The 14,239-nt window shown below is 40.6% G+C and overlaps 1 protein-coding gene across 7 annotated transcripts in view; it reads left to right on the plus strand.

The window, feature by feature from the left end:
* The window catches only part of EVL (Enah/Vasp-like), a 144,154-nt gene that overhangs the window by 61,296 nt on the left and 68,619 nt on the right, over nucleotides 1-14,239 (plus strand). For 5 of the 7 annotated variants that reach the window (XM_068160115.1, XM_068160117.1, XM_068160113.1 and 2 more), the window contains exon 2: nucleotides 14,026-14,194. In XM_068160115.1, coding sequence (XP_068016216.1) covers nucleotides 14,026-14,194 — 169 coding nt within the window. Of the gene's footprint in view, nucleotides 1-4,378; nucleotides 4,517-11,595; nucleotides 11,668-14,025; nucleotides 14,195-14,239 lie in introns of those variants that run through there. The other 2 variants (XM_068160114.1, XM_068160116.1) reach the window with 2 other exon arrangements.

Below are 14,239 nucleotides of genomic sequence, written 5' to 3' on the forward strand. Positions count from 1 at the left end.
AAAGAACACTGTATCCATTAAGAGTCAGGGGCTTCCTGGCTGGCAAATGTAGGGCTCCTCAAATCTTGCATATCTCAGGTCCTTTAAAAGACTACTTTTTTTTTTTTTTTCCCCCTGCCTGATGTTTATTTATCAATAGTTGGAAGGACATATGCGAGTGGCTAAGTCATGTCCCCTTTAAGTCCATGGCAAAACTTCCTTGAACCTCATCAATGATGGAATTGCATTCTAAATTACTAGTTTCAAGAAGATTCTCATTTATAAAATATGCTCAGTGCAGGGACAATTGTTTTGCTGTCAAAGTGGCAGTCAGCAGAGTTAGTTTTAACTCTTAGAATACTGAATAAGTATATACTACCCTCCTTTAAAATGAGTGAAGAGCAGGGAAAAAAATAGAGTCGAGAGACCAATAGCATATATTAACATTCAGGGCTAAACTTTCTGAGGACAAAGGGTTTTTTTTCTGTCTCATCAGCATGTTTAGCAGTTGCAGATCTCATTGTATGAGGAGATGTCTTACATTCAAAGACTATTAACAGCGGTGAAATTAGTTTTGTGAGTCAGAACATATAACTGCATATTTTATATGTTGTTATATAGCATTTGTGCATATATTCATACAATTGTCTTGTAGCTTATGAAATTTGAGTGTACAGTTTCAGTGTGAACTTTCAGATTTCTTAGTTATGAGATTATTATTAGTTAGTCTTACATTCAAAGACTATTAACAGCGGTGAAATTAGTTTTGTGAGTCAGAACATATAACTGCATATTTTATATGTTGTTATATAGCATTTGTGCATATATTCATACAATTGTCTTGTAGCTTATGAAATTTGAGTGTACAGTTTCAGTGTGAACTTTCAGATTTCTTAGTTATGAGATTATTAAATGAAAGGCACTGCCATATGCAAATTTTAACTTTTGTGCAATATAATAAGATGCCTTCTGAGTGTAACTCAATTAGAACCAAATGTGTGAAATTCAAAACAAAGGTGTGAAATGTGTGCTTATTAAGGAAAAAAAATCATGTGTGCCTTCAGATAGCTCTTAGGTTATTATATTTTATTTTCATGTTATGATTGTAGTAGTCTTTTTAGAGTATAAACAGCATATTCTACAGTGTGTTGCTTCATTCTTAAAAATTAACTTGGTTTAGTATTTGGAGATGAGTCGTTCTGAGGCTGAGACACCTTTCTGCATTCAGTCTGTTGCTCTAAGAACTGAAAATACATAGTGTATTTGTTTTATACAAGTCATGTTTCATCTAGTAATAAAGCTCCTCAGAAAAAAAAAAAGAACAAGAAAAAAACAAACAGTACTTGGACATCTTTGGAACATCGAAGGCTAGTCCATGGCCAGCAGACCTGCTACTTGGAAACCTATGGGAATGGTCCCACAACTGCAACTAAAGACTCACTTCTGTGTTCAGGAATCCTGATCTTCACAAACAGATCTCAGCACATGACTGAAATAATGTCTTCATCCAGCATATGGTCCTTTGTGAGGACTAGATAGAAATCAGCCACTGGGCCTTATTTGTCATTTGTCCCAGAACGCTGTTGCTTTCTAAGTGCTCCTTTTCTAGTCCAGGGCCACAGAGGCAATTTTGAAATGCAAAGGGGTGATTAGAGGCACTTCTGCTGGAATGTATGCCGTAATGCTTAATGAAATTAATTTGGCTTATATCAGGGATGCTGAGTGGGCTTTATCCCACTCACTATCATTGTTTCCCAGAGTGACATTGGATGTGTCAGTAGTGAGCTGCTCTTTGCTGTGCTTTGGGCATGCACAGTGCTAGCAGGAGCTGGGAGGATGCTGAGGTTTCAGGTGTGCTCCACGTTATTTTATGTCCAGGAGAACCCAACATTTAAAACCAGATTATTCCAGCTGATATTATTATAGAAGGTATTTAAGAAGAATTATATCTGCTTGGTTTAGCAGGAAAACTATTCTGACAACTAAGTTGTCCTTCCTTCCAGATGAGTGACTCTATCCCCAACACATGAGATCAGAGAAATAAAAAGTCTGCTCAGATCTTTCCTTAGTCCATCTTCCTGCATCCCTCTGCCTAGAACAGTGGAGTTAGTGTGGCTGGTCTGGGCAATTAGTGATGATTTGAGTCCATGGTTATTTGGAGATGCATTTTTCAGATTATGTTTTTCTTTTCCAATACATGTGGGAAGGCACTGTTTGCATGGACAAACTCTACAATAATAGTGTAAGCAGTGCATGAGCTATACAGAAGGACTGCCACTTGATGCAAAATAAAGTCATGTTTTAAATTCATGAAAAGCACAATTTTTTTAAAATCAAACAAGGTTGTACCCCAAATCCACCCAGACCTCAAAGCAGAAAGGTGTAGTATCAAAAATGCAGCCAAGCTGAAATCTCAGAAAAGTGTTAATAAAATGTTTCATTAAACAGGAAAAAAAAAAATCAAAACCAAACACACAACAGAAAAATCTTTGCTTAAATGTCAGTGAGAACTTTTATTTATTCTTTGATTTTAAACTTCCTCCATCAGTTGAAAACAGAAACACTTCAGTTGAATGGAGATTTACTGCAGCGGAATCACAAGCTGCAGCTGAATAGCTGGTGCACTAGCAACCATGAAATCAACCAGATTTTGACTCCTGTTTTCTCTAGGCACCATTTCACCAGTAGTTTCTGCAGGCCTTTCAGTTGGACCATGAAAGCATTATTTTAGAACAGGAAAACCAGTAAAGAAAGCACTCCGCTTCTCCACTCAGGTAGAGTGGTGTTTGAAGCCTTTGCTTCCCAACAGAAACTGCACTGAAGTGTTTTTGTAGCTGGTGCACCTTGCCAAATTCAGCCCGTTTCTTACACTGTTTCCTCCTTGCTGTATTAGGTGGGGATCTAAGATTATTCACATATATACTACTGCAAAGGGATTGTGTGATTCCATGAGGACTGGTCTCCCGAAGGCTTTGCAGGTTTTGCTCACATCAGTGGAGACTTCAGGGTCTCCCAGTGCTGACTCACAGAGAGCCTATGTGCCTGGCATGCTACATGCTACCTCTGTGGTAAAACCACAGCTCCTTGCTGTGTTTCAAGCAGGTCTTCAAGAGCTGAGTGCCTCTGAAGTTTGTGGGATGCTCTGGGAGGTTACCTGGGTGCCATGGCTGCTCTGGATTGTCAAGCTCAGACAGATGGGCAAAAGGGATCAAAATAGTTGAGAAAGATAAGCTTTTGTGCAATGGTTTACAGGAGGGAGATAGTTCATTTGCATTGCACTTTAGGGAACTAGGTTCAGATTTAGTAACACATCCGTTCGTAGGTTGTGTAATGACTGAGTGGACAAAAATTGGCTTAGCAAATGCTGCAACAACACAAGTGGGTGCAAACCCTCCTTCCCCTTTCCACCCACTGATCCTGTACTACCTTCTGGGCTCACGTTGTGAAGTGGTTTAAGTAGTGCCATGGAAGAAGTACTTTCTTAAGAATGTGTGTTTAAAAGTTCTATTAAGGTAAACGACATAAAGTCTTCAGGAAAGGAGTGCTTGTGATGGCCTGAGCTAGGGAGAGGCAGTGGGTTTGTTCTGCAGCTGTTTGCATTTTATATTTACATTGTCCGTGTTTGTGTAAGCACAGATAAGAGATGACGTATTTAGACACATTAAGAGAACTTGTGAGCACACTGACAAAACTCCTCATTTTCACAAGAAATTGTCTTCAGGAATAGAACTTCAGCTTTCTCTACTTGCAACCAGAACATGGCATTTCTTAATTCATGTACTGATGGTGATACCCCAATTAGGACAATGGAGTTGGAGAGCAAACACAAAAAAAGTTTTTTCTCCGTTTGGACCTTGAATTAGCCAGGTGTAAGGCAGCTCCCATCCACATGCTGTATTGCCATGGTAGATGAGAGTCAGTGCACAGTATCCTGGGCATTGTGCCGTGACAATTTAAGTTCTGGGCTGGAACTGACCCCCAGCCATCTGTAGGAAACACCAGGCTGATGGCGAGGTGGGACAGGGGCCCTTGCTACGGTCAGGGCCCCTGGATTTGGTTCTGTGCCATGCAAACACCCATGCCATAAATGAATAATAGCAATTTTTTATGAGTCTGAGTTTTGTTTACTTTTGCTTTTTCTTGAACAGTGAACCTGTGCCTTAAGACATAAGTGAAATGTTTTCAATATCTGTGCCACCAATGAAGCAAAGGGAATGCATCTAATCTTAATCTATATTGTTTGGACTCTTGTTCAGTAAATCATCTGAAAGAAGGAATACATTTCTTCTTTACAGTCCCTTCCCCGCCCCTGCTGTACAAGTAAGTGTTACATCCTGCCCTCCTGCTCGCTCAATAGCACTTCCCTTTCCTGTTTTGGTTTTAAGCCTTCATAGAGTCTTCTGGCTTGTCTCCCTGCCAAATTTGTCTTGTGCTCCGTAATCAGGTGAAACAGCCCATTTGGTTTTAAGCACACGTGCCAGACTTGACTGGATACTCCTGTGGAATTACCTGGCAGGTATTCCTCAATGGCAGGCACGTAAGTATCTGGGGACCATGCAAGACTGCAGAATTTGTTGACCAGGTTTAGTGTGGTTGGATGAGAAGGAAAGCATGTACTGTTATAAGTGTGAAAGGTCTGTGTTTTGGTTATGGCCTCATAGGAAAATTTATAATTGTATAAAATGGTAATTATGCTTTTATGGCAGTGTTACATTAGTATGCATTCTCTGGTAGTGAGAGGGAAGCTAACTTGCTGGAGCGAGCCTTCTTCATTCTTGGTCTACCTCAGTCAGCTCCAGAGAAATTGTCGCAGGTTTATTTGCATTTCTTCTGGGACTGAAAGGAAACCAAGGCAAAGCAACACAAGCTTTAATGAAAGACCTTTATGCTGATTTCCTGTATTCACTTACAAGACTGCCTTTCCTGATTATTAGTTATGATTATGATCTTTCAAAGCCTTTGTTTAAGGTATTGTTCTCCTGAAATATTGAGGTGGCTGGTCCATGGCTGAGAGCCCTCAGTCTTATATTTCACTTGACAGTTCAATTCTGGGTTTTGCATAATGTGTATTCTACAAGATTAGTTACTTCTTCTTTTTATTTCTGTAATTTAAGGGTGAAGGGAAATAGTTTATATTAATAGCAACCTGATCTAGTCAAGTTAGTTTTTTTCCTATTCTTGACTAATTGGGTTCATAGTGTTTCCCCAGGCCATTTCTTTATGTATTTTTAGGAAATTGTGGTGGTCACAGAAATCCTACTTGATATTTATTTTTAAGAATTCTCAAATTGTATCTTCAAGGTAGCATGCAAAATCTGAAAGTGAACCATGTACTTCAGTGCAGAAAGATATATTGCGTGGTTAAAGCATTAATGGAGCAATGGAGTTTCTCCATTAGGAGACAGAGGTGACCCAGTCTTGTTGGAGAGTGTGGAAGCTGAAGGGAAAGTTTCCTTGAGCATGTGTTGGCTCTGGAAGTCTGACTGCCTTGCAGCAATGGCTCTCTGAATCACTACAGTTCCTCTATGAAGTGCCTTTTGCAAAGCAGCTCTCTTGAAGCATTTTTTAAAGATATCATGGTACTGATGACTGGATTTCTGTTTAGAGTTATTTGAATTCTTATTGCAAAATCTCAACTACATAAACTAAGCAGATGTGCTGGCTTACAAAGACATCCATTGGCAGCCACTCCATTGGTCTTAAATCTCCACTGATTGGCAGTTGTGCTAATTAAGTGCTGCAGCAGACTATGAGAGGTCAGGGCTCTCCATAGGCTTTCACTGGTGGCGCTGAGGACTAAGCTGTTCTGGACTGATAGTCAGGCCCAGGTGGAACATCTCTCCCACTACATTATCGTTTTGCATGCTTTGTTTCTTTTTCTAGTTCTACTCACTTCTCCCATGCTCGAGAGCACTATGGGGTAACAGAAGGTTATGCAAATTTCTGTTATCATGCCAGGATTGCATGCATGTTTGCAAATTTAGCAACTCATCTCCCAAAGTCCTGTCTTAGTGTGAGTCCTGGGTGCCTCATAAACTCTCTTTTTCGATTTCCATTTGAAGTGTCTGCAATGGCTGCCTGCAGTAGATATTAGATGTGGCAATTCCAATTGGTGTGGCAATGTAAAAAGGGAGAATTCAAAATTAATATATCATTGCTAACAGAAACGATTAACTCTTAAATGCTTTTCCTTGTGGAGGTGTTCGTCTTACTCTTGTTAACACTGGAGGTACCAGTATTTCCATTTCCTGCTCTATAAAATATGACAGTCATTTTGAGAGCTGCTCATGAAGGAGACTTTGTGCTATTGTCTTGCAATTATTTAATATTAAAATGTTTAGATGATGAAGTTCAACACCAGTGGAGAAAGGTGATAGCCAGGCATCTACAGCAAATGCTCAGTGCAAAAGCCTTGCTGGCAATGCTGCCAAAGACCAGAAACAAAGGCAAGTGTTCAATGTGTACACACAAGCTGAGCAGGAGACCAAAAAATAGAAGCTCCCCTGGGAACTGGGTTTCACTTCAAGCTGACTGGGGCAAGAGCATCGCTGTCATGGATTTCTCTCTGCACAAGCAGGCAATCAGGAGTGAGTGAAAATTGAGGAGTTCTGACCACTAGGTCTGTGGGTTGTTTTTTCAAGGAATCTCAGGAAATTTGACTCCAAAAAGCAACTGGAGATAGTGATTCAATGTTATGTATAAACCTCTACTATTTTTCTAAATGTCTGCTAGGAAAAAAAATCAGGCTTTCACATATCACTGAGGATTGAAGGACCTATCTGGATGTAAAATCCTATAGGTTTCCACTGTGCTTAATTTGATGAATGGCTAAATGCTATTGTTTCACTATGAGGTTTTGTTGTGTTACTGAGAAAATGAGTTCTTCAGTGCTCTGGGTGGCACTGACTATCCTGCATGTTTGGCGACAGAGGGAAGTAGGCTTTGTAAAAGGATGTGCCAAAAGAAGCCACAAGTGAGACTGACACTGTATTGGAGAAATGAGGCTCCCACTGAGAAACAGGGTTGTGAGCAAAGATGGCAGTGAATCTGTGCTGGAAGGCTGGAGACCTACTGCACCCCAACAGTTTTGTCTCTAATACACACAGGTCTCAGATGTGCTCTATATGAGCCCAAATGACCTGACTGACGTGTTCAGAGGGTTTCCTGGAGGGTTTTCTTTCTGTAAATCTTGTCAAACAGAAATGCCCTCCTCTTTCTATAAAGGTAAGTACCAAAACACTTCCCTGCATCACAGCCATTATTATATTTGTTGTAGGGAAACCAAATAAAAATGTTTAGGAAACTAGTTTGTTAGAGTTTACAGTGCACTTGATATGCTGCAGGAACATGATTTGTAGCTTACTAATTTTGAGGATGACACAAATACATACCACACAGACCACATGTGTCAATGTACAGGATTTTATGTTTACAAGAGCTGTCTAAGCAGACATTGAAGAAAACTGTTAGCATCAAGGTGAAGAGAAAGTTCTTCACAGAGAGAGTTGTTAGCCATTGGAATGGGCTGCCTGGAGAGGTGGTGGAGTTACTGTCCCTGGAAGTGTTCAGGAGGGGATTGGATGTGGCACTTGGTGCCATGGTTTAGTAGTCATGAGGTTTTGGATGACAGGTTGGACTTGATGATCTTTGAGGTCTTTTCCAATCTTATTGATTCTGTGATCTAAAATCAACATCAGCAACTACTACTTTCACTTCAGCTTTAACCACGCAACTGTGACTCTGTAAGCAGAGTCAGTGGAGAAGTGAGACATGTTAAATGGCTTGTGATTTATCTCATGTGTTCTCAGTGCTGAATGTTCCCAGGTAGGACAAGCCTTGGGCAAAGTAGTATTAACAGTTTCTGACACCAATAAGGGATGGTTAGGTCAGTACAAAATAACTTTGAATTTTTAATCATTTATAGGGGGAAAGGGGATGGGGAGGGGAGAGGAGGAGATGAAATGGATGAAAAATAGAAATAAAATACAGTATTTATTTGTGAAAGTTTCTGTTTGCATTTCCTAAGAATACCAGAAGACAGCTTGTTTGAAGGTGAGGATCATGAGCAGCTTGAAACAAGGTAGATGTGTATAACAGGTCCAAAGCATGATAGCTTGATTTCTGTCAGGGGCACTTTCACAATTTATGCTGAGAGAATTTCTCCCCCAGGGAAACAGTTCTGTCTGTAAATACAAAAGACAGTGAAAGTCTCCCAGTCCAGCTGACTTTCTGCAGCAAAGCCCACAGAATTAAGTGTTTAACCCTGAAGTTGGATAGTTGCAGTTGTTTGCTGCACTTCTGTGAGCATGATTTGATGACACCACCCCCCAAAAAAGCTGTATTACATTGTCATGGTTCTATGAGAAAGTATTTTAAACCTCTCCCATTGCTTCCTGGAGAGGTGACATCTGAGTGGGCTGGTTGCTGGTTGGGGAGTTCAGATAGGGCTGGGATCACTTTGCACCATGAGAGAGCCACTGGTCAGAGGTGAGCTCAGTGATTCAGTACCACACTTATAGTCATAGGAAAATGCCTTGTAAGTAGAGAAAAAGGGTCATTGAAAGAGCAGTGCAGCTTGGCCTCTCATCTTTTTCTTAGCTTGTGACAGGAGAGAAAAACAGAAGACCCTTCAGAGCCTCTCTACCAAAGATCTGCCACTATGTTTTATTCATTTTTCCTCTTTATTCTCTATACCAGGTCTTTCATGGTTCAGTTTTGAGCTTTTCGCCCAAGTGCATGTGTATAACCCACTGGGTTAGACAGAGTGAAACAGGAGGACTTTTCCCTGATACGCGGCTTCCCTACTCCCAACCTCCACAGTCACTTCTGTCAACTCACTTCCCCTTGTTCCGTGCTCCTATTTAATTACTTTCAGTCAGTAGAATTAGGATAGGATGGGGTACAATAGAATAGACTAGACCAGACCAGGTTGGAAAAGACCTTCGAGATCATCAAGTCCAACCCATCACCCAATGCCTAATCAACTAAACCATGACATCACTTGCCTCATCCAGTCTCTTTTTAAACACCTCCAGTGATGGTGACTCCACCACTTCCCTGGGCAGGCCATTCCAATGGCCAATCACTCTTTTTGTGAAGAACTTCTTCCTAACATCTAGCCTAAAGCTCCCCTGGTGCAGCTTGAGACTGTGTCTTCTTGTTATGTTGGTGGTTGCCTGGGAGAAGAGACCAGTAGGTAATGTCAAGCACACCCATTAAGTCTCATGTGATAATTCACAAAAAATACAGATATTTTCCCTAAGACTCCCTATATTATCTTTTCCATACTCCTTTGTGGATCTTTTTTGGCTATGAGTCCTTGGTAATTGTAAATTTACTAAAAGTCAGGAAAAAACCCACTGCATTTCTCAGATTCTTGCAGAGGCAGAAGAGGAGAGAGATTTCTGGATGAAGCCTTCATTGCAGCATTATCTTAAAGTGCAGCCTCTTTGCCAGTCCCAGCTGATTGAGGTAGTGTCTGTACTTTACCTTGTAGCTTTAAGGTCGATGTGACCCATGTGATGCTGGAAGTGCTGCTGGCATCATAGCTAGCAAAGCAAAGATGATACAGCAAACGTATTTGTCCATCCCAAACACTCCACTCAGCCACCACTCTCTCCAGGGCTGAAGAAAAGGTTAAAAGCTGACCCTTTCAAGAAGGATTAACTCCAAATTAGCTAATTTGCTGATTTGTGAAGACAAATCCTAAACAGAAGAGGTGGACGAGAGTGTGTCAGAACAGGTTACACAAAATTAAATAAACAGGATCATCTGCAAAAATATTTTTAACAAATATAAATTAGAATGTTACTGAAGCAATATTCTGTAAGTCTCAAGGGTGAATACTGGATTTGAGCTACAAGCTGTGAACAAAGAATTTCCTGGTGCAGTCTGCTTCTTTCAGATATGAAGTTAATCAGATCTGCTTTAACTTCAGGCAAGCAAGTGCTGGTGCAGAGGTTTACCATCCAGTAGATCTAAAACTCTGAGGAGAAAATGTTTTCAGAATAAATAGGGTCAGGTATTACGATTTGGATATGAAGGAGTCCCTAGGAAGAGCCTCTTCTCTTTCACACATAAATAAAATGTCTTAAATCTGCTCTAGGGCAAAGTGTAGCACATTGGAGTAGGTGTTATGCACAAATCTGAACAATGTTGTAATTAAAACCCTTCCGTGACGCAGGTTCTGTCTTTTTTACACATAATTGCCTGTGGCAGAAACACAGGTGAATGTCTCTAACTGCTTGCATGTTTATGACACAAAAAGTCGATAAGGGCATTTAGTAATGTTTGGATAAGTACGTGAAACGATAAATATTCTCCATTTTTCATTAACTTTAGTGTATTCTTAGGAAAATAAGGCAAGTTCTAGAAGGTACAGTCATGACCTTGTGTATAAATATTGATATCTGACAGACTGTACTCATGAAGAAGGAGTGTGACTATGCATAATAGTGTGACTAAACTCCATAATAATTACCTGTTACGTGTAGTTGACCTGAGTATCAATGCTGTATGATCCCAAAATAACAAAATTTTGTTGGAGCTTTGTGAAAGCATTGTTACTTGGTTTATGGTTAAAATAATGGACTTCACAGAAGGTAATAGAGAGGTTCCCACTGACCTGTATAAGAGGAATGTTTGCTGAACTTAAAGCAGCAGTGGTAGAGTTGTGCTTTTTGTGGGTAGGACAAGTACAGAGTCTTCAGGCATAGTGAGTTACATCTCCATTTAGGGTGAGACAGGAAGGTAGCAATGAGTCCCTGGGGGCATTTTAGCTTGTGAAAGATTGATGAAGTGCTTTGCAGGAAAGGATTCCCCTTGTGCTGTACTTGTTTTATGTTCCTTTCTGTTATTTCACTGGAGGCCAGATAACATGCTTAATCCTGTTTCCATTTATATGAATGATGAAAAACTTCATTGACTGCAGGGAGAGCAGAGATTGAGCTTGATCTGTTGCTTCATATTACAGTAGCAATTGGTAGTCACGCATTAAGTATTGCTTCTGGGGTCTGCATCCATATTTCATGGAGTTGTAAAGAGGTTCTTTGCTGCCGTTTAAGTCACAGCAGTTTGAAGGCAAAGCTGCTGTATTCACTGGAATCTGGATATGGCGTTACAAATAACACCATGGTAAGACACTCATGTCTATGTATGGTTCAATCTAGTCTCCTTGTTATAAATAAGAATAATTTAATTAATTGTGACTGATTAAGGAGCCGGTGGCAAGTATGGGTTCCAAAATTTAACTGAGATGGAGATGACTTTGGGTTTGAGACTAGCTCTGTTGAAACTGGTAGCATGGTCTTGCTTGCTTAGTACATTGTGACTTGTAGTGACCAGCAAGGAATAAGGAGAATGACCCATTGTTATGTTGGCTGAGTGTGACTCTCCCAAGGACCATGCTTTCTGGGAGCCTGGTGGCAATCTAGGCAGGAGGTTGCTGTGGCTCTGGGCAACTGCTTCTCCTCCCAGCTCTGAAAGTGAAGGTGGCATATGATGCATGGTAGCCCAGGCAGATAGGCATCATCCAGCCATAGGACTGCACTGGAGATTATTTCCACCCGTTCTGCTTCTACATGGCAAGGCTAATCCAGTGTACTTGCCTTTTTCCAGTGCAGTTCTGTCCTGTCCTCCCCGTCTGTGAATCTGAAGGAGAGTGAGCATCACTGGGCAGGTCTGGAAGAGGTAGGCAATGCTGCTGCTACTGCTAGTCTGTGCCTCTTGCACCAGCTGGAGGATTAGACAGGCTGGAGCAAGCTCAAATGCCTTAACTTACCTTAGGAAAAAAGGGGTGGAGAAGTATTTGCTGGGTAAGTACATGAGCAAAGGCAGAGCTGCTCTCCATGTATCTTGCATAACAAAGCCACAGCAACTGATGGATGATCTTGATTTTATAAATTTTCAGTAATATAAGTAAAATAATGTTTAGTTGTTCTGGTCTGAATGTAGTGTTTCAGTACTAGAATATAGTATTCTACATAATAAAAAGCCACACTTTATTCTGAATTTTCTTACTTTGTTCTTTATGGAGATGTCTGCCAGCATCATTGCTCCCTCTGTAAATGTTGTGAAGCATTCTCGGGCTCTTTCCCACAGCCTAGAGGAGGTCTGTGGGCTACCTGGAGTCTGTGCAATGTGACTGATAAAACAATCTGGCATCCATAGGCTTTAGTGTATAGTGGGGGATGCATTTGCCTTGGAATTCTTTTTGAGACCTACATACCATAAAAGATTGAAAACTGATGCTGTAATCTACTCAGATCCTCTTAATACTTACAGTAACGTGCTCCCTTACATTAAAAAGATAATGGTGATGGAATCAAGTGGGTTTGGGTTTGCGACATTTGGTGTAATATACAAGTGGTATAATTTATCACAGTAAGAGTGCAGATTTAGCAGCGTCCAGAAACTTCTGGTGTGTTTATGTGCAAGCAAGGCATTACTGAGGCAAAATAAAATAAAATAAAAATTAAAAAAATATATTATAGATGCAAGAGAGGGGAGAAAGGGGATTTGTGTGCAAAGAGGATTTACCGCTTGATATTGCACTGCCAAAAATTATTTAACACAGCTTGGGCCAAGGAAGAGAGGTGATGTTGACTTGCTGGAACGAGTCCAGAGAAGGGCAACGAAGTTGGTGAGGAGTTTGGAAGACAAGCCCTATGAGGAGAGACTGAGGGAGCTGGGGTTGCTTAGCCTAGAGAAGAGGAGTCTCAGGGGTGACCTTATTACTCTCTACAACTACCTGAAGGGAGGTTGTAGCCAGGAGGGGGTTGGTCTCTTCTCCCAGGCAGCCAGTACCAGAACAAGAGGACACAGTCTCAGGCTGCGCCAGTGGAGGTTTAGGTTGGATGTTAGGAAGAAGTTCTATACAGAGAGAGTGATTGCCCATTGGAATGGGCTGCCCGGGGAGGTGGTGGAGTCACCATCATTGGAGGTGTTCAGGAGGAGACTTGATGGGGTGCTTGATGCCATGGTTTAGTTGTTTGGTTGGATTGGTTGATGGGTTGGACGTGATGATCTTGAAGGTCTCTTCCCACCTGGTTTATTATTATTATTTGCTCGTTGGATATCCCTCTTATGTTTGAAGATCTGCCATCTCCAAAATTGGGAGGATTCCTTTTTCCTTTTTATAAAAGAGCTCTTTCTTTTCTCTGTTACAAGAAAAGTGACTGGGAAGTCAGGAGAGCGGGAGTTGAACTCATGATCCATATTGACATGTCATCTCAACTGTCTTTGCCAGTGGCATTTCTTGCAGGTGCAAGGTGTGTTTTAGCATGAATCTGGCATGTATATATTAGTCACAAACATGCAAGCAAGTGGTGAAGAACTGATGAATTTCTGTTAATCTACAGGACAAAAATAGTTCAATATTAATGCTACGCAAAATAATGGCTGTTTACATTAATACTGAAATGCATACACGGATTCCCCTTTCCCACTTTCTTTGTGACTGATGAAGGAAAGAGATTTTCTGTGTGTTTTGCACCATGTATTCTGGGACTTCTAAGTGCATCAGTCAGTCTGGGTATTAGGCATCAGCTGGATTAACGTAATTGATTTCTTCAGTTTACCTAACATAGCTTTTCGTTTAAGGTCTGGTTGCTTCCAGTTTTAAATGTGTAACTGAGCTGTGAATGTCACATTTATTTTGTCAGTGGGATGTAAAATACTGGTAAGTTTTCATGTAAATGTGCAAGGCTTCGCTTGCCAATAGGTACATAAAATAAATTGAGCATTCAGACTGTTGGACAGTTTTTATAACGTTTGTGTGAAACAAGTTATTCCTCAGGGCCTAATATTTTTATATAAAATAGATTATCAGTTCAAAACAGCAGCATACCAGAGTTTTTTGAACCTATCAACACATACATGCCAGCTTTAATTTACCAGGCAGATTGCATTCAAAGGATTAGCAGATCTCTTTTAAAACATATGTTGCAAATAGTTCTGATAATTTCTGTTGGTTTAGATATTTTTGCTAGTGAATGGCAAACTCAGTGGCTTTTTTTTTTCCTGATTTTTGTTGTTTTTACTCTCCAGTGAACAGAGTATTTGCCAAGCCCGGGCTTCAGTTATGGTCTATGACGATACCAGTAAGAAATGGGTGCCAATCAAACCTGGACAGCAGGGATTCAGCAGAATCAACATATACCACAACACGGCCACGAACACCTTCAGGGTAGTTGGAGTTAAACTGCAAGATCAACAAGTGAGTAACTGTATTGAGTTTCCTGTAAATTAACCTTTGATCTCA

The sequence above is a fragment of the Melanerpes formicivorus genome, unplaced genomic scaffold (assembly GCF_026170545.1).
Source record: "Melanerpes formicivorus ecotype bairdi unplaced genomic scaffold, bMelFor1.0.p_v2 SCAF_48, whole genome shotgun sequence".
Lineage (NCBI taxonomy): Eukaryota > Metazoa > Chordata > Aves > Piciformes > Picidae > Melanerpes > Melanerpes formicivorus.